The sequence below is a fragment of the Solanum dulcamara genome, chromosome 2 (genome assembly GCF_947179165.1).
Source record: "Solanum dulcamara chromosome 2, daSolDulc1.2, whole genome shotgun sequence".
In the NCBI taxonomy this organism is placed as follows: Eukaryota; Viridiplantae; Streptophyta; class Magnoliopsida; order Solanales; family Solanaceae; genus Solanum; species Solanum dulcamara.
In genome coordinates this window covers 80,641,024-80,665,004 of record NC_077238.1, presented here as the reverse complement: position 1 = coordinate 80,665,004, position 23,981 = coordinate 80,641,024, and the positions used below count along the sequence as shown (strand labels likewise).

The 23,981-nt window shown below is 35.2% G+C and overlaps 3 protein-coding genes across 7 annotated transcripts; 2 read left to right on the top strand and 1 right to left on the bottom strand.

The window, feature by feature from the left end:
* Window positions 1-720: 720 nt before the first annotated feature.
* On the top strand, window positions 721-2,410 carry LOC129880998 (uncharacterized). Its single transcript, XM_055955295.1, has 2 exons — window positions 721-808; window positions 1,116-2,410. The coding sequence occupies exon 2, from the start codon at window positions 1,189-1,191 to the stop codon at window positions 2,182-2,184; it is 996 nt and encodes a 331-aa protein (XP_055811270.1). The 5' UTR covers window positions 721-808; window positions 1,116-1,188; the 3' UTR covers window positions 2,185-2,410.
* Window positions 2,411-2,889: 479 nt separating this feature from the next.
* On the bottom strand, window positions 2,890-14,035 carry LOC129880996 (probable histone-arginine methyltransferase 1.3). The gene is made up of 15 exons (XM_055955288.1): window positions 13,507-14,035; window positions 12,841-12,903; window positions 12,199-12,301; window positions 10,881-11,024; window positions 10,228-10,331; window positions 10,000-10,098; window positions 9,808-9,877; window positions 8,120-8,216; window positions 7,232-7,286; window positions 5,390-5,473; window positions 4,782-4,859; window positions 4,262-4,365; window positions 4,006-4,178; window positions 3,779-3,909; window positions 2,890-3,255 (listed from the first exon to the last, which is right to left on the bottom strand). Exons 1-15 carry the CDS (start codon window positions 13,699-13,701, stop codon window positions 3,166-3,168), a joined length of 1,590 nt encoding a protein of 529 aa, XP_055811263.1. The 5' UTR covers window positions 13,702-14,035; the 3' UTR covers window positions 2,890-3,165.
* Window positions 14,036-17,173: 3,138 nt separating this feature from the next.
* On the top strand, window positions 17,174-23,163 carry LOC129880997 (nudix hydrolase 2-like). 5 transcript variants are annotated; one of them, XM_055955290.1, is made up of 9 exons: window positions 17,174-17,502; window positions 18,044-18,273; window positions 19,742-19,807; window positions 19,890-20,027; window positions 20,609-20,686; window positions 20,808-20,858; window positions 20,972-21,006; window positions 21,892-22,000; window positions 22,709-23,163. In XM_055955290.1, the coding sequence occupies exons 1-9, from the start codon at window positions 17,385-17,387 to the stop codon at window positions 22,883-22,885; spliced, it is 1,002 nt and encodes a 333-aa protein (XP_055811265.1). In that variant the 5' UTR covers window positions 17,174-17,384; the 3' UTR covers window positions 22,886-23,163. The 5 variants fall into 5 exon arrangements, with proteins under 5 accessions (XP_055811265.1, XP_055811267.1, XP_055811266.1 ...); XM_055955292.1 differs by lacking the exon at window positions 17,174-17,502 and adding an exon at window positions 17,677-17,701; XM_055955291.1 differs by lacking the exon at window positions 17,174-17,502 and adding an exon at window positions 17,732-17,929.
* The last annotated feature ends 818 nt before the right edge of the window (window positions 23,164-23,981 follow it).

Sequence of the window (23,981 nt, the reverse complement as noted above, 5' to 3'; positions counted from 1 at the left end):
AGTATATTACACCAACAAGTTGTCACCATTAATTTAAGTAAAGTTCGATGAAAGATAGTCCGTGTCTGACTCGGACAGTACGTGTCTGATCAGCACATAGACAAATGAAATTAGAATCTTAAGTCCTTTTAGATGCATATCCAAATGACTTGCGAAGAATTTCTTTCTGTTTTCCCACCATATATTTTTAGATTAAATCAAAGGCTGAGTTGAAGACTAAACTGATCTTATTACTTCCGTAGCAAGAAAACAATTTGTTTAAAGGATGATAGCACTTTTGGTCCACTAATTATCAGTAAATTTTAATTTTAATCTTTGTGATATCTGATTAAACATATTATTGAACCTTCAATCAAGTGGTGCACTTTTCATCGTGCTGCATGTGGACTCATTAAATTTACCAAATTATCAATCGGTACGATTTATACAGTATTGTTACTCGTGATATAGTTTTAAAAATAATCTAAGAATAACATATTTCCTAGGAGACAAAAAACACACATTTTTACTAATAACTGAGGGACCAAAAGTGTTAATTATCTTCTTTTTAAACAGTCAACACACGCATCACTTACATATAACTATGGGTTAGTTCAAGATTTTAAAATGGTTCTCTATAAAAACGTAAGCGCGGATTATGTCACAAATTAAGATGATGGAAATGGTCAAATTATAAATACCGTGTTAAATATTCATCTATAAATATCCCAAATAAAGCAACTCGAACTATCATCCAAACATCTCCTAATTATCCTAGATCTAACTTTGATTTACTTCAAGACAAGAATCTCCAGCAAAATCGAAAGGAGTAAGCTTTTTTTCCTTTGGAAATATTTATTTAACTTCTTGCAATTCTGAATTTTAACAAGAAGCAGAGAATGTTAACATGATCTACATAAAGGTGCCACACACAAATCGAGAAAGGACTTCATAATACAGCAGTTATAGTTAGAGTGTTTTTTTAGATCACCATCCTTCTATCATTCAATTTTTAGAATTGTTTTATTGGATAATATTCAGTTATAGTAATGTCGTTTCTCCCCAGACCCTACTAGACTAGGTATGTTGTAGTCGTAATGCCGTTTCTCAACTATTCTTGCCTTTCTTTGCCGCAGTATTATTTTTGAAGAAACATAAAAACAAGAAGGCTTGTACATATTTGCTGATAGAGAAGTGAGAACTAAAACAATGGCACGTCCTTTCAACACCTTTGCTCTAAAGCTACAAGTGCACTGCAAGTATTGTGCAAGGGAACTGGAAAAAGAGCTGCTAAAAATTAAGGGGGTTCTTTCGGTGAAAATCGATCAAGAACTTGGAAAAGTAATCATCTCAGGCAAAGTAGACCCTAAAAAAATCCTAACCAAGTTTGAAAAGGTTGGGAGAAAAGCAGAACTCTGCTGTGAACAAGAACGACCTCTTAAAGATAATAATGCGCTATCAAAAGTGATTGATCCACTGAATGATCCTGACATTATGACACAACTAGAGAAATTTTCTGATGATTCCAGTGTTAAAAGCGTGGAGGTGACCAAAACTATTAAGGTGATTTTCAAAGGAGAATCAAGAAACGGCCCTAGTGAAAAAGTTGTGGAGATTAACACCACCACCAAAAATGTGAAAGAAACTCATGATCAAGTGCTTCCACATGATCATGGTGATCATTCCCATGGTGGGGGACTTTGTGGTGCTTCTTCATCATGCTGTGGTAGTCACTCTGCTATGAGTCATAATCTTAATCATGGATGTTGCCAATATGGTAAAACTACTTGTTTGGGTCCTAGTTGTGCACAGGGAAGAAACTCATGTTATTACCATAGCCAATATGGTAATAATACTAGCTCTGGTCCTTGTTGTGCACACAACAGAAACTCATGTTGTAATTACCCTTGCCAGTACAGTACTTGTTATGGTTCTTGTTATGCAAATAGGATTTCTCCATCAGCAGGGACAATATGGACAAATGATAATATTCCATCGGCCCCACCTTTGCCAGATGACTATTTTCAGGCGCAACCATCCTTGGCAATGCCCACTGATTATTATCAGGAACCACCACTGCCACTATCCTCGGCAATGCCAGATGGTTACTATCAGGCACCACTATCGCCACCATCTTTGGCGATGCCTCACTCATATTACAATTTCTTAAGCGAGGAGAAACTAAATGGATGCATAATCCTATGATTTGCACTTCATATTTTTATTAAATTAAAAAGAGAGTTTTGTGTGTGTGGGTGTGTGTGGGTGGGGGGGTGGGGGTGTGTGTGTATAGAGAGAGAGGGAGAGAGACAGAATCCAAGTGTAGTAGTCATCCTGTCTATAATTACTTTTTGTGTAACTACTTTTGTAATTTTTGCTACTTGTGTAAGTATTCTCTCGAGTTAGATTCTTCAACATTGTCCATTACGAATTACGATGATCATCAGAGAAGCACTATTCCAGCAATTGAAATCCAAAATTTGCGCCTAGTCCATGACTATTAATTATGTGTTCAACTTTTATATACATATAGTAAAATTATTGTTACACCATCGGATCACCTAAAAATATTATTAAACGTCTAGTTATGACCTCATTTACATCATAATAAAGCAAAGCCAACAAACACTAACGACTTCACTAACATCTTCTCATCTAAATTATTAAGTTTGAGGTCTCTGTCCCAGTTTTTATTTTTCCCATGGACTATCATGTCATGTTCCTTATGTGTAAATCACCTGGACCAGGTCCTTAAGTTCAATGTATATAGTGAGACAATTTCCTTAGCATTTGGAGATTATGTAAAGGAAAATAAAAGTAAGGTCCATAATTTCATTGCTATTTATACACGGGAAAAGGTGACATGAAACCCATCTAACCTGTAGATCCGGCAAAGGGGTCACTGGAGCCTTGCACAGCTGAAATAGCCATTTATATCAAGCTGGATACAAAAGCATCCTACATTGTCAGGTTGAAAGTGCTAATGAAAGATAATAAATAGTACATGAAACTAGGAAGATAATTGCACATGAGCAACGATTTACAAGCAATCCTAACGCAAGGGGAGAATGGATAAGTCAGAACTTGGCAGGATTAAAATTTTGCATTCTTTAGCTTAGCCAAGCACTCTAATAATACAAAGAGGGGGATTATCGAGATGCACATCCCTTAACTTGGATATCACCATCAAAGTGAATGTAGCTCTGCGCCATGATTTGGAGAAGGTTGTTGGACTGGGACTGAGCCATCTTCAACCCAAGATTGTGTTGGTACATCCTGTCCAGGATAGAAAAGGCAACTTTAACTCTTTACTCCACTACAACAACAACAACAACATACCCAGTGGGATCCCACAAGTGGGGTCTGGGGAGGGTAGGGTGTACGCAGACCTTACCACTACCTCATAGAGATAGAGAGGCTGTTTCCGAAAGTTGGAAATGTACATCTATAAATTGATAATAGTTTTTCCAGTGAGTGCTCCTCAAAGTATCTACGTATATAGACAAACCAACGGATAACAGGCCAGCTGGAGGATCTTCAAAGCCAACAGACTAAAGTCAAGTGTAAAGATACTCAATCTCATTTCTCAAGTAGCTCAATTACCAGAAATTTCAAGCCCAACACTATCACTACATTCAAGGAGTGGTTAGCTACAAACTTAAAAAGAATCTTTGTTGTGCCTAGAAAAATAGTATTAATTTAAAATCCTTGAGAAACTTGCAGCTTAAAACCATACAAGTAAGATAAGGGAGAGAAAGAAACCATTGTTTAACCACTATGACGGAAAAGGAAGCAATACCTGCGTTTGCAATAGCTGATTAGGTTGTTGATCTTGTGCCGATGAATATACTTGTGGTTGGGACATCCGGTAATATGGTTCCTTCAGATCAAGTTTTCCAGAGGAAGTTTGGAGCATATCTCCAACAGTAGCTATTCAAATTGATCAATGATATGTTAGATTTTACGGGAGAAAGGGATCAACAAGATATGATTCAAATATTACAAACGACAATCATAAAAACCTACCTGACAATGTTAGGTAAATCGTATAACTTTGTGCCTTATGGGCAACCAGGCGAAAGTGGCCAGTTATCTCCTGTCCTGGCATGACATAAAGTGGCTGTGACAATACACACCGAAGCTGATACCAGTGAGTTGTAGGTGCACCAGGAGCAGTAGTCAGCCACCTCGGTACAGTGCTGAGTAAAGAAATGATGCAATTTACTGCCAAGTAGCAACAAGAAGTCCCAGCAACAATGATGCAAGAAATACAAATGTTTACCTTCCATTAAATAGTACATCAAACCAGCAAGCCAGCCCATGAATTCTAGTGCTTATAGAAGACGAAAATTTCAATGGGATCTCAATTTCATATAGATCTTCTTCCTGTAATATATTTGTGGAAAAAGATTATTTCACCCAGTAATATGTTTCAAGAAATTGTGGCTAGTATATATGAGTAATTCCACCAGCTATTTTTCCGCTATCAACCACCCACTCCACAAAGTACGAACTTTGTTCATTTTACGAGTCAAGAAAAAGCACATATATAGAGTTAATTATCCTCAAAAATAGAAGGAAGAGCTATTTTAGGTCTATCACTTCCATTACCTTTGTATCTCTGATGATTATGTTTTTCTTTCCTTGTGAAATAAAGGTTCTTCTTTATGTTAGAAAACTCTCTTAGACTGATTTTCGAATCTGTAGGATTTCCTTTAATTACCGAGAAAAACATAAATAAAACAGAGAATGTCTCTCTCAACTCTAATTTACGACCTACAGAATGAATTTTCTAGTAATACCTTTATGGAAGTGAAGTTGATCACATGAGATATTGCAGGAGTTACCAATACCCTTGGATCAAAAGCATCAACCACTGGCTGCAAAGAACATGAGCATCCAAACAAGTGAGTGAATCTAAGGCTAACTCGTCTTTGTACAAGTTTTGGAAATCATTCGTACAAATTGAAGAAACTAAATAAAGGACATCGGAGTGGGGAAAGGGGTAGGTTCAGCACATACAATTATGATTTTGACAATGAAATTCAACTTGGATGCTGAAAGATGCTTCTTAACACAGCACATCAAATTAAGGACCATCAATTCAAACATGATTAAGAAATTATGCAAACATAAGCTTGTTTATTTTATCCTTTCTCCATGATAATTTGACTGTCCAACACAAGATAGGCATTTATGAAACGATCCTAAAATTCTGAACGACTAACAGTACATTTTATGTTTTAGAATAGACTGCATATTCATGAATTCTACTAAAAAACAACATGAGGGTCATGAACAACACGGGACTATGGAAGTAAAAACAACAAAAATAGTTTTAAAAGCTTATAATTCAAAGTGAATGAATCAGAGGACAAGTCATTAAATTCCTAATATGTACGAGATTGACCTGAGAAAAGTATCCTTCATATGCAGATCTTTGCAAGGGTGTCAAATCAACCCCAAAATAGCTCTGTTGCTGCCAAAAAATAGCCTGTATGACAAAGTAAAAGTCAAATTAAAGATACCATCTTCATAAATAAGCGTGTGTGCATGAGAAATGTGGCATTCATACACAAGATTTATGTCTAGAAGGCTTGCATGGCAGGCTTTGAAGTTTGAACAAGTGGAAAAGGACCAATGATGCAAACCAAGTTGCATCAAGGCCTTTCCATGCAACAAAGAACAAGTGGCTTGCATGGAAAGGTATACTTTTAATGGGGCAAATGGAAATATGGAAATATGGCATCTATGCACACCTTTGGCTAAGTGGAAAAATTGGTTAGTCACATAGCTAACATGCAAACATGCAATCATTCCTGTGAAAAGGCCATTATCATTTCATCACTACACACCACAAATTTCCCTAAATCACTATGTCTTCATGATCTCTCTCTAGCTTATCATTCATCTCCTACAATCATTATCCTATAAACAATAACTACATCTTAGTCCTATAAAAGTTGGCTCGGGTATATGAATCCTCACTTCTTCATTTAAGCTCAACTCATATCATCATCCTACCAACAACAAATCAACAACATACCTAGTGAAATCCCACTATTAAAATAAAAATTAAAAATAAATTTGACACATATATATACATACATACATACATACATATATATATATATATATATGATGTTCTCCCATAAGTCTAAAACTTATTCCCAACTAGTAGATATCACCCATATGGATCTTTTTCTTCCATTATGTCCTATCTTTAGCTAAGTGTACATTGATTTCAAAAATAAGTGTAGGCCTTTCAAGACAACTTTCTTCCATGTAATTTTAGGTCTATCCCTTTCTCTTTCAACACCTTCATTCACCATAGTTTCACACTTACAGACAGGCACATCTGTACGACCTACAGGACATAATCAAACCATCTCAAGAGACTTTCTCTCATTTTATCCTCAACGAGTGCTACTCGCACCCAGTGTAGTCAAAGGCGCGTTTTAGCCCTGAAGCGAAGCTCAAAACGTGTTGAGCGCTTCGCCTCGCTTTATGTGCGCTTCAGTGTCGTCATCAAGGTTCTAAAGCAAACTTTTCCTTGCCAATGAACCTCTTCTTAAGAAGTGACACTAAACAATTGATATTTCACTTTATCATAATTTGTTTTTAATTTCTTTGGTCATATAGTTGTCATTCATGGTTATAATTCTTAGTCTTGGACTAAACATATATATTTGTATTTTTTTCTCCCTTTGTCCTTTTTTCCATTAAAGCACATGCTTTATCTGCACTTTGTGCTTAAAGTGCCAACGGACCTTACAGCTTTTTTGCGCTTTTCGCCTTTGATATCAATGCTCGCACCTTCTAGCGAATATAGCCATTTTTAATCTTATCTAATCTTGTACGACTGCACATTCAACTTAGCATCCACATCTCTACAATAGATCATTATCCTATATAAATTGTTAATCGTTCATTCTCTTTACTTTATTGGACTTGTTGGTTTGTTATCTAAATTTAATGTTGTTGTTCCACCGGAGAAACTTTCACATTGCTGAAATAGTTTCTTAGGACAGTGTCAGGCACCACTAAGCAACATGTGACAAATGGCTTTGCATCTGGAAATATAGCATGTATGCATGAAGCCTTTAGCTAAGTGGCAACATTCTTTGTGAATGAAACTCCTCTCATATAGCACCCACCATCCTATTCCATAGGGGAAGAGCCCCAGTTTAAGAAGAAAATGTTATAGAGATAGACCTAGAGAACAAGAAAACAGTGATATGATCAAATTTACCTTATTTGCAATTTCCATATACAAATATTCATCATTGAATGGTGCCATGTGTATTCTACAAAATAAAAGAACCATAAGCATTTGGAAAACTAAATCATATAAGAAACCACAAAGTGAAAAAAAAAAACTTGAAAATATTACATACTAGTTTATGTATCACAAAGTCAAGAGGCTGGATAGAGGAAAGTGAAAAAAAGAGAGGCCTGATAGAAGAAAGTGGAAGAAAAATGTTTTTTTAACAAAGAAGTTCGAAACACGAGTAAAAGCAATTGAAAATGAAAGAAAAAGATTTTCTTTTCGGAGATTGGGTTTGAGAAGGGGCAGCTTGGATAACTGGATCGTATGATGATAAAACATAAAAATCAATTAGAAAGAGGGGATAGAGTTACCAAGACTGAAAAAAAGGTGGGAATAATCAACCAAACACGAGGCTGAGAGGGGAAATTGCTTGGAGGGAGAAGTGGGCAGCAGCATTGAAACATATTTATGGATACCAGACTTAGAATTAAGCTTGAAGGCTCATCTCATATAAAAAGGAGAATGAAATAGACAACTTGAGCTTCCACAATTTTGCGAGTCAATCTTAGTCATATCATTGTACTCCGACCTCCTAAATGATTCACGGAAGGAAAAAGCTGATAGCTTGTCCGAAAAGAAAATAATCTATGATACAAAAATCTATTGAAAAATAATGTGTCAAACTTCTGAAGGGAGAAAAGTAAAGCACATAATCCAGGAAGAAAAACTATAAGAACCAAAGAACCTCATAAGCAAACTACTTGCTTCATTAGTGAATTGACAAGGCGAGGCTCCTCAAAGTCAACTACGACAACAACAACATACCCAGTGAAATCTCACAAGTCAACTCTGACTAGAAAAAAAAACTACCTTCCCACTGCAGGAAACATTTTTCCATTTGGAACTAGAAACCGGTCTCTTGCAATCACATAAGACTCCAGCATTCTTTCATTAACTAACAAAGTACCTGCAAAGCAAAATCAATATATCACACACCCAGCAGGTTTGAACCTGTTACATTTGGATATTCTAATCACTGGATTGTGTTTGTATTGTTTGGGTTCAGAGATAACATTTTCGCTATATCTTTAAAGATAAATACCTTGAACTCTGTTCAGGACAATATAAAAGGAATTCATTTTTCATAGCGAAACTTCATAACACTCTAATACAAGCAAAGCAAAAGTGTCCATGTATCAGAGATTGTTTCCAACAGGTTAAACCTGTTTCATTTGGATAATTTAACCACTGGATTGTAGTTAGTTTGGATCGGATTCTGGGATGACAGGCTGAACCATATTTTTACAGATAAATATCTTGAACTCTCTTCATGAAAATATGAAAACGAATGTTTTTTAATGAAAGATGTAAAAGGGAAACTTAATAACACTCACAATACAAGCAAAGCAAACGTGTCCATGTATCAGAGATTGTTGCCAACAGACATGTGATAGCCCTACCTCTTCTTTTTTTTCTTTTTTTTTTTTGGGGGGGGGGGGGGGGGGGGGAATGCTGGGCTAATATTTGTCTACAATTTTACATGAAATGAACAAAGCATCCTCTCCTCAAGTCATATAATTGAAAAAAGAAATTTTCAAAAGTAAAATCATGTTACTCGGATTATTAATACAATTAATGATTTGGGTAAAGTATAGGAAAAAAGCACTATTCTACATGAAAAAGTTGGCTCATTTATAAAGGGCAAACTGCAAAAATCTATTGTTTCAGTTATCAAACTCTTTTGCATGCATCTAATTTTGTCGCATGAAACTTGAGCAAAATTTCATTTCTCAACACACACACAAAAAAAAGACTAGCATATATTAAAACAACAGAAACAGCGGAATCCCATAAGCCAAATAATGAACTATGACAATTCAAATACAAATTTAGCTGCAGCTCAGAGTGAAGTAGAAGTGTTAAAGTCAGTCTTCAACATGCAAACTACCAAACTTAACATATCTCCGTGATTTTTTTTTTTGTTTTTTTAATGACCGTGGTGTCCAAGCCATCTTTCGCGCATCTCGAATAATGCCATGGGATACCTACCACCTACCACCAGCAACAGGTACCAGTAGAATCACCTAGTGTTTTTTGTCTCCGCTGGGAATTGATACTGGGAATTGATACTAAGACTTCATGGTTCTCAACCACTTCATTGACCACTAGGCCACACCCTTGGGTGCAAAATAGTGAATTTTCGTTTATTCATTCATCTTCTTGAGAGTATTGGAATTGTTTGTTGCACATAAGCACAACTGAACGTCCTTCTTATCTTTCTTTTTTCCCTCAAGATTGCATAAGCAGTTATCCAAGAAGCTATTGTTGTCGTGTTTTAGTATATTCTCCAGGTAGTAGAGGCAGTTGAAACATGTAATACCTACAAATTCCTTAAATCATTTCACCAAATAATCAATCAATTTTTAATTCAAGTTCGCAAAAGAACTTTAGCTGTCAACCAGGGGGAATTACTAAATTTTGAACAAAACTTGCAGCATTGTCAAACCTACCTTGCTCTAAATATAAATTTCAGAACCCATTGAAATATATAAGCTTACCCATTGGCTCAGAGATTAAGATATCGGCTTTCACAGGTAACTCTACTTCTTCAACCTTTCCTTTGATTACCTAAACATTCATAGAACAGAGAAAACCAAAAAACAGTGAGCAACCTTAGCAGCCTAGTTACAGAAGGAGTATATATTTAGAACTTTTTTGAAAGACACCAGAATGAGAGAATGTATACTTACTGTAATTCTCTCATTCAACGATGGATTTCCGGCAATAAGCTTTTTAGCATATTCGGCCATTTCAGATGCCTCTATGGCATAAACATGCTTTGCACCAGCCTGAGAGGGTTTTTATCAAAGAGGAAGAAATGGAAGGAAAAAAAATACAGTGTACAAATATCAGCGGAAGCGGCTAAGCTATGGTCATATTATTCAATGAAACCTCGTGGCATTGATAAAAAAGATAACCTGAGCTGCAAATAATGACAAAATACCACTACCAGCTCCAACATCAACCACTACACGACCAAGAAAATCAGCACGGTTCTCAATTACAGCAGCATAATAGGTTCCTGCAAGTTTCATATTTACCATATCAATCTTCCTATAATTGGATTTCTAATGCTTTATTCAGCTCCTCCTTAAGAAAGGCAAAAGGACAACAGTTCAAAACATTCAAGGACAAAAGGAGTTTGAAAACCTCTCATGACACTAGATGAGCCTCAGTGAGAAATATGTACGCAATTGAATAATATTTGAGTTGAAGTTGTAAGAAGAATGTTAGTAGATGAAGTTGGAAAAAGTTTGTGAGGGTTGAAGTTGGTGCTTCGACACGAACTAAACTTGGAAATAGGTTAGGCAAAGTTGAAGATTGTAAGTAAGTTGAAGATTTGATAAAATGAACTTGAAATACGCCATCAGGTAAGTATTTCAACATTTCACTTGAATATCAAATAATATTTCACTTGAAATCCAAAAATTCATGGCCAAGTTACTATTAGCAAATAATTATTTCAGTACTTGAAATATTGAGAAAATTATTTCATGGAGAAACAGGCTTAGAAATTCCTAGGTCATGAAACAAGTCAAACCACAGGAAAGACCAAAGTTCAGAACATTACCTGTCCTTACAAAATCCTGCAACATATTTTGTTGATGCAATAGTTGCCCATAGTAGTGAAAATACATTTTAGCAGAAGATGCCTCTATTTTTTCATCAAATTTACTTGTTGAAGTTGATACTGCTCCATTTGGCAGAGGAGGCCCTGAAAGAAAGAAGACTTGAATAAGTTGTACTTATTATTATTCTCTTTTTTTTTGCAAGTTACAATTATTTGTGTCAGCATCCTTGCTAATGCTGCTAATGGACTGAATCATGACTTCAATATCTTATGATTGATTGTGCAGTATTTAACTTCACATAGTAGCTGAAACTTCCAGACAAAGAGAGAAGGAATAATATCCTCTTAGATGCAGAATTTAGAAGTTCACTCATGCATCAATATGTGTCACTAACATACTACATTCTAAGTTTTTGACAAGAAATGATCACTTTCTTCTTTATTTCATTTTGTTAATTAGTAAGAGCAGTACAGTTCTGTATTTCCCGAAACTAAGAAAGAAAAGACATTCTTACACAAGTAAAAGAATACGTAAATGCAGATATTAATCTAGACATTCCTGAACTTCACATTGACTTTCTATTATGCAAAATGGAGTCCACAATTTATTTATTTTTCAAGTAAAACTTACAACTCAAGCTTATGTCATAGAGTAGAACAAAATAAAGGAAAATTATACCCAAATACAAGACAATAAACAATAATGTGGACTACAAATACTAAGATCATGTGCATAATAGACCATGATGATAATAATGCTAACAACTTAAAATGCTTATAATACTTTATAACATATCAGAAGAATGACTAATGGTCTATCAAAATTCATTCACTACACTTAAATTCTCAATAAAATCTTAATTCATCTAACAAGTGGTGCTTCGTATAACGTCAAAGAAATTTCAAAGTTACAACAACTTAATGGAATGTAATTCTTTTTAAAATGACACCTCAACAGTAAGTGGGTCAGACATTCACAATTTAGTATTCACAGTCAAAGCTTATCACACAGAAAATAAGAAATGCATAGTAAAAGCTCATCACATAGAAACTGACAAGGCAACACAGAAAATCTCCTCCTAAAATACATCATCTCACTATCCATAAGGTGCTCAATGTTTATCCTGTTCCACATTACCAAGAACCAAAATTGCATCAAGTAAAAGATAGTGCTTTACTCAACCAAAAAAAAGGAGTCATCACTGACATCTCAGTCACTATTTAAGAACTATTGAAGCAAATAATGAGAGAATTTGATTGTATTCCACAAGATGTACCAATAAACTTTTAGAGTAATAACATAAATGTCAAAACAGACCTTGAACAACCACTTCTGTCTTCCATTGCCCAAATGCGCAATGGAAGGCCCTACTTTCCTCCTTGTTTTTAAATTGAATGGAGATTCCCCTGGAATAGCCTGTCTGGTTCAAAAAACCAAAGTCAATGCCAATGGACATTATTATGACAGCAACAAACTTCATAACATTAACTCCAATGAAGTATAAATAAGTTGCACCTTCAACTTTCCCCGTAACAGGATAAGGTAAACTTATAACAGTAAAGTAGACACATACACATAACATACTGACTCGTTTTCAATATTAAGATGGACATAAGTGTGCACTATTACATGTTTTCAGCCATACTCAGTGTTGCTTAAAGGAGCATGACGCTGGTAAACGTTTAGTAGATAATCAGTTAAAACTACTACAATCGCTAGCTAATTTTTTGTGCCAATCAAACAAGAAACTGGTCCCTGATTCGACCTATTTTTTCTTTCATATAAAGGTAAATACATATGCAAGCATTCAACAACGAAAATTTTGTCATCTCTGTAGATGGTATAACATCTCTAGAAATCTTTCTCATGCAAACAGGAATTTAAAGCATTTCGACTATTAATAGCTTAAAGACAACTAGTTTGTCCAAGCATCAATTATTTTATGCAATCAACAGGTACCTCCTTATTGTCTTCAAAAACTTCAGATAAGAACAGAGACTCTGCAGGTCCTAACCTGAATAACTGAAAATACAAAAGAAGAAGCAAAATTAAGATAATGTTCCTATTTAGCGCATGCAGCAAACATGTTCTGAAGGAAAATCAGTAAAAATATCATCTCTTCTGTCCTATCCTCCATCTTGTTCAATTTTCTGCTAAAAACACAGATAAACTCATGTAACCAACTCTTATTCTCGTTTGTTGCTATAAACACGAGAGAAATCATGATAGCCCGAAGAAACTAACAAAATTACAGCACTCTCACATGAAACTAAACAGATATAGATTGAGAGTATCCCTGCAAACAGAGAACTACTGTATCCATTAGAGTATAAGTGTGAACTAATCGTAATTATAAACAACGAGCGCTCTCACTGTCTCGCATTTTTAACTAAACAGATATAGATTGAGAATTTCCCTGCATGCAGAGCAACTACTGCATCCATTTCGAGTACAAGTGTAGACTTAGCTTCAACTATTTATAGTACAGTACATCAACCTATTTAACAAAATTCACCTTTGATTAGTAACAAAATGCATAACTTAACATGAAAACTAAATTAATAACAATCGAATTTCAATTTGCTCATGCAAATCGGATTAGCATATGTAAATTCAAATACATGCCTGCGAAGCTCGAAGATCGAACACAATGTCGGCACCGGATTGAGACTCCTGGGTAAATCGGAGCTCCGGAACTCCAGAACCGGAACCAAACCGAGCAAAAACCGGTTCCACTTTCGAAAACGAAGTAGATGAAGAAGATGAAACCTCCGAAATCGATAAAACCACAAATTCGTTTTCCTTCACAGAAACCTCCATTAACGCCGATTTTTCCCCCTTTTTTGCTTCAATTTCTGAAACGAAAGCTTCGAATACTTTCTCTTCTCAATAAATCAATCAAATTATGATTGGTTCTTCATGGAGAAAAATGAATTAGGGTTTTCAGTGGAGAGTATGGAAGGTTTTGAGTGTGAAGTGTGAGTGTTGAAAGAGCCGCTTCATGAGAAGGAAAAGTATATATAGAGGTTCTCTTATTCGGTGTGGACGGTGACAGGGGAATATCGTACAACTGTGATCTTTGGAAAACCATTTGAGACATTTGATTTGACTTCTAGTCGGACCCTTTGTACTGGAAATCATCAATGATTTCATAAGAGTTGGCAAAAAGATTAACACATTGATTAGATGGTTGTTACTATTTGTTTCTTAAACGTATGGTATTATATATCGTTGATAAATATAATATTTAAATAAATAGATAGGTAGATTATAGTATCAATTTTACATAATGATACACATTAGTAATTTAGAAAAAAATATAATATATTATGTCTTTTCATTTGACTTTTAACGGACACTTATGACCTGTTAGAATCTATAATTTTTATAGGTGTGCATAATCAGACACTTAAATTTATATAATATATATTTATATAACAATTTGTGTGAGACACACTTGAATTGATTTGTATATGTTATGTATGATGTGTGTGTTTACATGTTCAACTTTATATAAGTTTAAGTGTTTTTTTATACATATCCAAAATTGAAGAACATAAATGAGATTCATTTTGAAAAAGTACGAATGTCTCAACATTATTCCACTTCAACGTTGCTAGGTATGTTCAAGAGATGAAAGATGAGAAACAAGGTAAAACATTTTTCTACTCGCTCAATTTAAACGGAGAAAAGATTTAAAAGTTGTTTAGCTAATATTCTTTATGAATAAAGTGATACTATTTTTCCATGGAGAAAAAATGATATTTAAATTCTAGAAATATTGGGGTTCATGTAATGAAGAGAAAATATTCATCATGAAAAATGTAATTTTTACATTTTTGAGCAATGCTCTAAAAAGATAATCACAAGTGCATATATTTATCTTGGAATAAATCACATGTTATTGTTTGCATATAATTTTTGGCTTTAACATGAGTGTCATAAAAAAAACCGTGAAAAAAATGTTGAGTAGCCATTTTGATATGAAATATTTAGATGTGATAAATTTCATTCCTGGAATGCAAAAAATATCATAAAACATGTGATGAAATTATCTTGACAAGTCATGTCATATTGAGAAAATTGTGAAATACAATTTTGTTTTGATTCATGTCGGGGCGGTCGATTACTGCAACAATCCATCTAATGCGGAGACTGGTGGAGAAATTTAGAGGAAAAAATGGATCTCTATATGGTGTTCATTGACCTAGAAAAGACTTATGACAAAGTTCTAAAAGATGTTCTCTGGAGGTGTCTGGAAGCTGAAGGTGTTCCGATGGTGTATATTAGAGTGATAGATGACATGTATGTTAGATCCAAGACTCGGGTTAGGACGGTGGGAGGTGATTCAGAGTATTTTCATCTTGAAATGGGACTACATTAGAGATCTGTGCCGAGTCCTTTTCTTTTTTCGTGGTGACGGATGAGCTGACACGGTCTATTCAGAAGGAGGTCCCGTAGTGTATGCTATTTGCGGACAACATAATTTTGATTGATGAGATTCGGGACAAAGTTAATAATAGCTTGGAGGTTTGGAGACAAACGCTGGAGTCCAAAGGGTTCGGATTGAGCAGGACCAAAACAGAATACTTAGAATGCAAATTTAGTGTTGCAATAAGCGAAGAGGGTATGGAAGTGAGGCTTGTCACTCAACATATACCCAAGACAGAAAGCTTTAAATATCTTAGATTCATCATCCAGAGTAGTGGAAACATCGATGATGATGTCACGCACCGCATTGAGGCAACGTGGATGAAATGAAAGCTTGACTCTGGAGTCCTGTGTGATAAGAAAATACCACCTAAACTTAAAGGTAAGTTCTACAGAATGGTGGTTAGACCAGCATTGTTATATGAAGTGGAGTGCTGGCCATTAAAGAACTCTCATATTCAGAAGATGCATATTGCGGAGATGAGGATACTGAGATAGATCTGTGAACACACTAGGCGTGGCTTTATAGTTGTGTTATTATTGCCTTGATTATCACCTTACTTTACTATCGTTATTGTACTTGTCTTGTAAAATTTGCATCGCTTTTCGTTTTTTGCCATTATGCTATATATATATATTTTCTCTCTTATTTGGGACTGTGACTTTTAAGTCGAGGGTCTTTCGAAAACAACCTCTTTATTTTCATGGGGTAGTGGTAAGGTCTGCACATCCTACCCTCCCCAGACTCCACTTATGGAATTTCACTAGGTATGTTGTTGTTGTTGTTGAGTCTTGCAACTCCTTTCGACTCAACTGTGTGAAAAAAGAGTCTTGCTAGCCTGATTTTTTAAAAAAAATAGAGATGTGTGACTAATTGTACTTGACTTGATATTGTATATGCAGTAAAAGTACTTAGTAGGTACAATCTGATACATTTACCGAATGAGAAAAATTGGTGTTATTTGTTGAAAAAAAATTATAATGATTAACTCTACCATGAAGGTTTAGTTTATTGCTTTAATTTCACCTAGCGAAAATATGAATTGATTTGGAGATTTTATTATATTAATTGATTTTTTATGAGAAATCAATTTTATGTTTTCTATTAATTGTGATAACACCACTATTATTGATAGAGCATACAATCGTCATTATAACGTGAAATTCAAACTAATGAGGAGAAAGTCATTGTGAGATGACTTGATCAGTGGTATAGCATTAATACTAATTGTATTAAATCTTGTTGATTCATAAACTAAAATCTTAGCAAGAAAAATAATTTGAAACACATTAAGGGGGTGAGATTGAAGCCACTAATTTTAAGTGGCATATATAAGAAAATCCAATTTGGAAAAGGACAAATGAATTATATAATGACTCGTTAGAAATGCACTAATATCAATTTTATTTTTTTCTTACCTTGATAAGAGTAAGGTTTGCATATACTTTACTCTCTCCAGATCCCACGTTGTGGAATTTCACTGGATTGTTGTTGTTGTTGATGTGAATGAATTTAGAGTTCATAAGGCTACAAAATTAGCTAATTAAAATTAGAGTTGCTTATTGACTTTTATTTATTAGCTCAATTCTATCCATTTCAGTCTATCAAAATTGAATTGTTATCTAGTCCAAATTAATAAATTAAAAATCTTGTCCAAAGTTTTTTAAAAAGATAATTTTTTAAAATCAAATATGTTATATATATACTTATAATACCAAAAAGTAATTAGTTTTATAAGATACTAAAAAATTATACAAGAATAATAATAACATATTCTATGTGGGATTTCGGTACTTAAAAAAAAGAAGGGTGGTTCACTGTCACTTAACATTTTGAAGAGTTTGGTACACAACTACCATTCGAATTTCTTTTTTAAAATTATTTCTTCACTCCCTCTTCCAATCTCAGCCTCTCTCTCTCCCTGCCTCCACGTTGACTCATTTTACTGAATTGGATTCATCCTCATTCTTCCATTATTATTGATTTTTAATTATATTATATATATATATATATATGTATATATATATATATATGTATATGTTGTCCCAATAATAATCTGTTTAAATTTTAAATGATTATCAAATTTATATGTCGCACTCCTTTTCTTTCACCAAGAACTTCATTTTTTAGCTCAAAACGTCACTTCTTCTCATGCCGTCCGGTGAAACTCAGTTTTTGCCAAAATCAAGGTGACCCTTTTCCTATTTTTCTATTTTTAGTATACCATTTTGTGAAAGTTTCAATCTTGCTTAAGTTTGACCAATTATTGTCATTATTTTAGGCAAATTGTTCAATATTAGGTCAGCTTTTTCTAAGTGTAACTGATTATTGTCAATATTTTAGGCAAATTATCAAGGCTAGTCTTGCTTTTTGGCGGGATTAGGCTTGGTAGGAGTCTAGTAGCATGTGTTTGTCGTTGTATTAGTCGGATACATGTAGTTTCTTGCCTTTTTGATATCTATTACCATTTGTTGTCTATTGTGTTTGTTTTCTTTCCTGCCATATTTCCTTTTGCATAACTGCTTGTTGTACTTGAGTCGATTATCTTTCAGAAACAACCGCCCGCTTTACATTTATGAGGTTAGAGGTAGGGGTCAAGGGGTGGAATTGGACGGGGTATGTTGTTGTTGTCGTCATCAAAGATTTAACTATATTTTAGTTTCTTTATTCGACCCTTTTGTGATTTTAGAGATTTGAACAAGTGTAACCATTTTTTTTGAATATTTTAAGGCAAATTGACCAAGATTAGGTACGGAATCAACCTAAATACAAGGTCATCAATGAGTTGCTCTGCAACTCCGGCAGTGGCAAAGGAGAAAGAAATGGAACAAGCGGATAGAATATTAGCTGCAAAAGAGGATGATTATGGTGGGGTGACGATTGAAATGACTAATGAGCCCTTGGACCCTTCTAATTTTGCTTCTTTGCTTAGAGCTTCACTTTCTCATTGGAGACAACAGGTAGTACAAATATACTCCCTCCAATTCAATTCATATGTCTGGTTTTAACTTGGATGGACTTTAAAAGAAAGTAAAGAATTTTTTTTGAATTTTGTGATCTTAAACTAAAAATATTATATAAAATGTACATGTAAGATTCCCCTTGGTAGTGAATAAGTTGAGCAAAGATATCTTTTTTTTAATCCAAAATAAAGGTGGCGAATAAGTTGAGAAAGGAAGATTCCCTTTTTCCCCCTTCTTCTTTATCATGCCCTAATTGGATAGAGTTATCTAAAACTGTGTATGGGACATAGCAACTATCCAATGGGATAATTGAGGTGTGTAGAAGGTAGCCCGGGTTACCACCGTTGTAAAAATAAAAAGAACTTTTTTCAGCGAGTCTGGCATACTTCGTCGTAAGTGTTGCAGGTTCTTGAATGGTGTCTCCTTACCCAAAAGTAACAATAAAGTTGGCAAAAGGTTCTTTTATCTTAAGGTAGAAGTACTGTACCTAAGGGTGGGGCAAAACTTTGGCTACCAGTGTTCAAATTTCAACAAAGACTTATTTCTATCTGTCTTAGTTTTGGTGTCTTAGTTTTGGTGTGCAGAATTTCTGGGTACATGTGCTGGTGCGAGATAATAAGTACTCTCTAGAATAGTCGAGTGTGTGAAAATTGTCCGGGACACAACAATTATTAAAGAATCATATAAAACTGTAGATGAGTTATTTTTCTTTTTCCCCCTTAATGGGTGGGTGGGGCTGGGGAACTGTTCTTGAGTTGCCACATCTTTTGCTAAATCTGGTAGGTTTGTTCTCTATGCCTGCAAAAAAGAAAAAAAAAAAGTTCCTTTCATGCACATCTTCATTTTTTTTTGCTCCTTAACATCTAAGCCTTTTGTTTCTTGCTCCTGAACATCTTAAATCACAAATTTAGGATTGTTATACAGTTTTAATGGTGGTTGAAATGTAACTGCATAAAAGTTTAAGATGTACCCATTTTTTTGTGGGAGGGGGGTTGGATTACATGTGAGTGCTCGAGATGTAAGCCAAATGACAACGTACAAAGAGTCCTCTTCTTCTGGAGTAAAAATAGAAGCAGAAGAAGAGGACTCTGTGTTTGCCATGTGGCTATCAATTGAATATCACCTGAGCTGATGTTACACCTTATGGTGTTGTCTATTGTGCATGCGGTGACTTCGTCCTTGAAAAAATGTTGTGGAACATTTAAAATCTGCTGAACACAAGCTCATTCACAGCTATAGAAGTAGGACCTGGTGTTTGAAAGATGTCAAGTCATTTGATACTGCCAGATTCGGGGCTTCAAAATTGGGGTGGGTTGGGGTTGGGGGTGACACGTGTCTATTAGAGAATAGAAATACCTGTCTTTGAAAAGGCTGATTGTATTGCTTGATCAATTGGACTTATAAATTTCTATAGCAAGATTTTGATTAATATTTCATCCTTGATAATAGGTGGACATATTTGCAGGGTAAAAAAGGTGTTTGGATCAAATTGCCTATTGAGCTTGTAACGCTTGTTGAACCTGCTGTCAAGGTAGGTTTGTTTCTTTTTTATGGTAGTTAAATTATATTGGCTCGATCTCAATTTCTGATACAATTATCCTATTGCTTTGCAGGAAGGATTTTATTACCACCATGCAGAACCAAAATACTTGATGCTTGTGAGTTGGCTGCCTGGAACTGCTAACACTATTCCAGCAAATGCTACACATAGAGTGGGTATTGGTGCTTTCGTCGTGAATGAAAGGAATGAGGTATATTTTGGTGTTACTCCTTGTATTTTCATCTTAAATGTGAATGAACTAGTTAACTTCCAAAACACTGATGTACTAATTAGAAGGGACAGAAGCGCCAAAGACAAAAGCAGAAGACAGAAAGATTGAAGGCAGACAGTCAAAGAAAGCAAAGGTTGTAGATAGCAACTGAGGAAGTGTGTATAACTGTGTAAGGAGAGAATACCTGAGATATGTTAAAACTTGTATATGTCGAGGCTATATACTCATGGCTTATTACTGAAAAATCTCTTGGTTGAAATTTTTCTCTACATATCATTTTTAGTATGTCAGACCACCTTACCCCACCTCTTGTCTGTTGGTCACTTGCACCCTTTCTTTTTTCTTTTTATTTTCTAGAAAAGGGTTTTGCTTTCTCCACGTACATCATTCAGATAGTATCCAGCTTACGTGCATTTCTGTACTTATATACATCTATCCGGCTATGTATGTATCACAACACATGTTTTTTTTCTAAAAAAACTTCAATTAAGGTATCATAGTGCATATTAGTTATTGGAGTACTTGTAGTAATAATTTTTTTTTTTAAAAAAAAATCTTAGGTGCTTGTTGTCCAAGAAAAGAGTGGACGATTCCGTGGAACCGGTGTGTGGAAGTTTCCTACCGGAGTTGTTGATGAGGTATGTGTGAATGAAAACTTCTATGTCATATGAGTAAGTCAAATTATAAGTAAAATAGAGGAAATATAAAGGAAATGAGCTTCAAGAATATTTGCTCTTATGTTGAATTTTCCATCCTCAGGGTGAAGATATATCTGATGCAGCTGTCAGAGAAGTGAAAGAAGAGACAGGGGTGAGAGAGAATTCAGATATTATTTTTTAATGTTTGAATAAAAACTAGTCATTCCAAATATTAGTTTGATTTGGGATATAGTAACAACAGTCACTTGGTATCCATTGATACAGGTTAACGCGAAGTTTGTAGAAATACTGGCATTCAGGTTCTCTTTCGCTTTTAGTTATTTTAAGTTCCTCTTATGCCTTAAATGTACTGCATTCTTGATAATATGTATGTATATCGTGGTGTACTGGTGTCTATGCTCTAGTTCCCTTTTGATTCGAATGCCAACAACATAGTCACTGAGAGGATCATGATGTTACTTGTAAAAAAATGAATCTTGCTCTAACTCAACCCCAAAAGCTAGCTCGTGAGGGGAGGATTTTCCAAGACCATTGGGTTCTCATCCCACAAATGATGTGGGACTCCAACACTACCCCCCCACCCCACCCCACCCCCCAGACATTTGGAGCTGTCCAATGAATTGGGATGAGCCTGACTCCCTTACCATGCAAAGAAATGAATCTTGAGCCAACTTTTGGGTCTAACTCAACCCCAAAAGCTAGCTCTTGAGGTGAGTATTTCCCAAAACTATATAAAGAGACCTCCCATTCCTTTGACCCTCGATGTGGGACTCTTTGTGCCTTTTCACAATTTGCTTCTGATCTCGATAAAGCTACTCCAGAATCACCTCCCCCCCCCCCCCTCACACCCATAGCTGGACATCTGGTGCGTGAACAATTTAATATGTGGGTCCAACATCGGATATGTAAATTGGAATTTGATACCATGTAAAGAAATGGATCTTCGGCCCTTTACCAAAAAAATAATAAATAGATCTTGGGCCTAACTTAACTCTAAAAGCCTTATTAGCTCATGACCCACAAACGAGGTGGGACTCCAACATTACTAAATGCTACAATCTCCTCTTTTTACATACAAATATGAAACCTTTTGTCGTCCTTACATGTTCAGTCTGTTTATCCTTACTGCATTTCATACTAAGATGCTTAGTTTGTGTATGAAAGACGACTTTATTGAATTGCAGGCAAAGCCACAAGTCATTCTTTGACAAATCAGATCTATTTTTCGTCTGTATGCTGCAACCTCTCTCCTTTGATATCCAGATGCAAGAGAGAGAAATAGAGGCAGCCCAGGTACATGGTGTTCAAAATAATGTTCTGAACTAGGATTTTCCATGTCAATGCTGTTAAATAAATAATGCTCATAGACTTCACCATTTTTTTTCTTGAAACTGGTAAAAAATTAGACTTCAGCATTTCTCCTTTTTCGTTCGCAGTCCATTAGAAGTTCCAGGAACCTTAACAAACAGCATTTTTCCCTCAGGGGAAATCTTGCAGTTTCTTTAGAATATTTTAGCTGAATTCATTTGGTTTTGCTGTTGGACAAAGTAATCAAGTAGAAACAGTTGACACAAGCCTTATTGTAGATGAAAGGAGGAAGTTAACCTGGATCAATGTAACTTACTCTAAGAAACGTACGTGCAAAACTTACCTACTTAAAAGAATATGAGCAAACTTGCACCTATGGGTGCGGCATAGTGGCTAGTCAAGTGAGTGAAAATCATAGGGGACTAGAATTCAAATTTCGATTTCTTGTCATCTGCCCAAGTCCTGGTTGCCTATAGTGGTGGGAGATAGAAGGCACCGATGAAATAGTTGAGATGTGTGCAAACTGACTTAGATACCACCATTATAAAACAATTTTTTCCAGAGAAAAAAGAAGAAATTTATGTGAAAACTTGTATATAGGCAAAGTTCAAATGCGTCAAATAAGCAGTTCACAGCTGCATGCTCCAAGTTCGTGTTTTTCGTTATACTTTTTTGTTTTTCCTCTACTTGCAGTGGATGCCATTTGAACAATATGCAGCTCAGCCTTTTGTCCAAGGACATGATCTTCTCAGATACATCTCTGACATATGCTCGGCGAAGATGGAGGGCAAGTATACAGGCTTCTCGTCAGTTCCAACAGTAACCAGTTTTTCTGCGAAGGAAACCTACTTGTACATGAATAGCAAGTAGCAGCGACGACCCCTAATGTGAAAAATATTGATTCTTTCCCTCTCCCAAAAGTTGAAAAAGGAAGAAATATGGATAGAAAGTTCGAGTCATTGTGACTTCAATGAAGTTTATAAAGGTGCAATTCTTTTTAGTATTGATGGAATAAACATGGGATCAAAAGTGTTTTGTGATGGGAAAATTGGCTTTCAGGTACACATTTTTTGTATGTGATACATGATGCATCAAATGTACATCAAGAATTATTAATTTATTGAAGTTTCTTTGATTGGCCTTTGGAACTATCTTCTACTTATTAAACTTTATCTCATATGGATATTTAAATTTGTTGTCCTCCTCTTGGCTCCTGACGGCGTACTTGTTAAAGAATGAGTCATAGGCCACTTGGTTAAAGGTAATCCATCGGATTTGTGGTGAAAGAGAGTCTTCATAGGGCAATTATCACCTTAAAAGTGAAGGGCGGGGTTTGAACAACGGAAGCCTTATGGTGGTTACATAGGCACCCGGAGATGAGGAAGAGCGCAGTAATCGATTAAATACTTCGAAAATAGTATAAAAATCTCGATATACAACTTAGAGACGAGGAAAGGCGTAGCAAGCGTTGAAATGCTTTGAGATTATCATTTTTTATGAAACCTCTTTGTCTCATCAACAGATTGATAGATAGAATGGAACACAAACAAGAAATGCTTATTAGACTTGGTACTTCTTAGGGCCCAATTTGATTTTGTAATCCGCAAGATGGCCACCATAATGTGATTTTAGTTTCGTCACCCGATGTCTGATATTTATATTGGAGCTAATTAAATCCGGATTTGTGCATTGTGGGTCCCATTTCATGGGATGGTGCTCGCAATGACTTTTTCCCATTACTATCAAGAATTCGAACTCGAGACTTCTGATTAAAGGTGAAAGAATTTTGTACCATCCTATCACAACCTAGATTGGTTCACCATAATAATACTCTCTTCCTTCACTTTTACTTGACTAGTATTCCAAAAATTAAAATTTTCACTTTTACTTGTTACTTTTAACATATTAAGAAAGAAAAATATTTTTTTCTTTTTTTACATTTAGCATTAATTACTTATTCGTCGAA

Bases quoted from the DNA above. Each gene is read 5' to 3' on its own strand.
- LOC129880998 (XM_055955295.1), top strand. From the start codon at position 1,189: ATGGCACGTCCTTTCAACACCTTTGCTCTAAAGCTACAAGTGCACTGC.
- LOC129880997 (XM_055955290.1), top strand. From the start codon at position 17,385: ATGATTATCAAATTTATATGTCGCACTCCTTTTCTTTCACCAAGAACT. The intron at 19,808-19,889 runs GTAGGTTTGTTT...ATTGCTTTGCAG, and splicing joins TTGTTGAACCTGCTGTCAAG to GAAGGATTTTATTACCACCA. The intron at 22,001-22,708 runs GTACATGGTGTT...CTCTACTTGCAG, and splicing joins GAGAAATAGAGGCAGCCCAG to TGGATGCCATTTGAACAATA.
- LOC129880996 (XM_055955288.1), bottom strand. From the start codon at position 13,701: ATGGAGGTTTCTGTGAAGGAAAACGAATTTGTGGTTTTATCGATTTCG. The intron at 12,302-12,840 runs GTACCTGTTGAT...TTTTTGAACCAG, and splicing joins TTTTTGAAGACAATAAGGAG to ACAGGCTATTCCAGGGGAAT. The intron at 9,878-9,999 runs GTAAGTATACAT...ATGAATGTTTAG, and splicing joins CGTTGAATGAGAGAATTACA to GTAATCAAAGGAAAGGTTGA.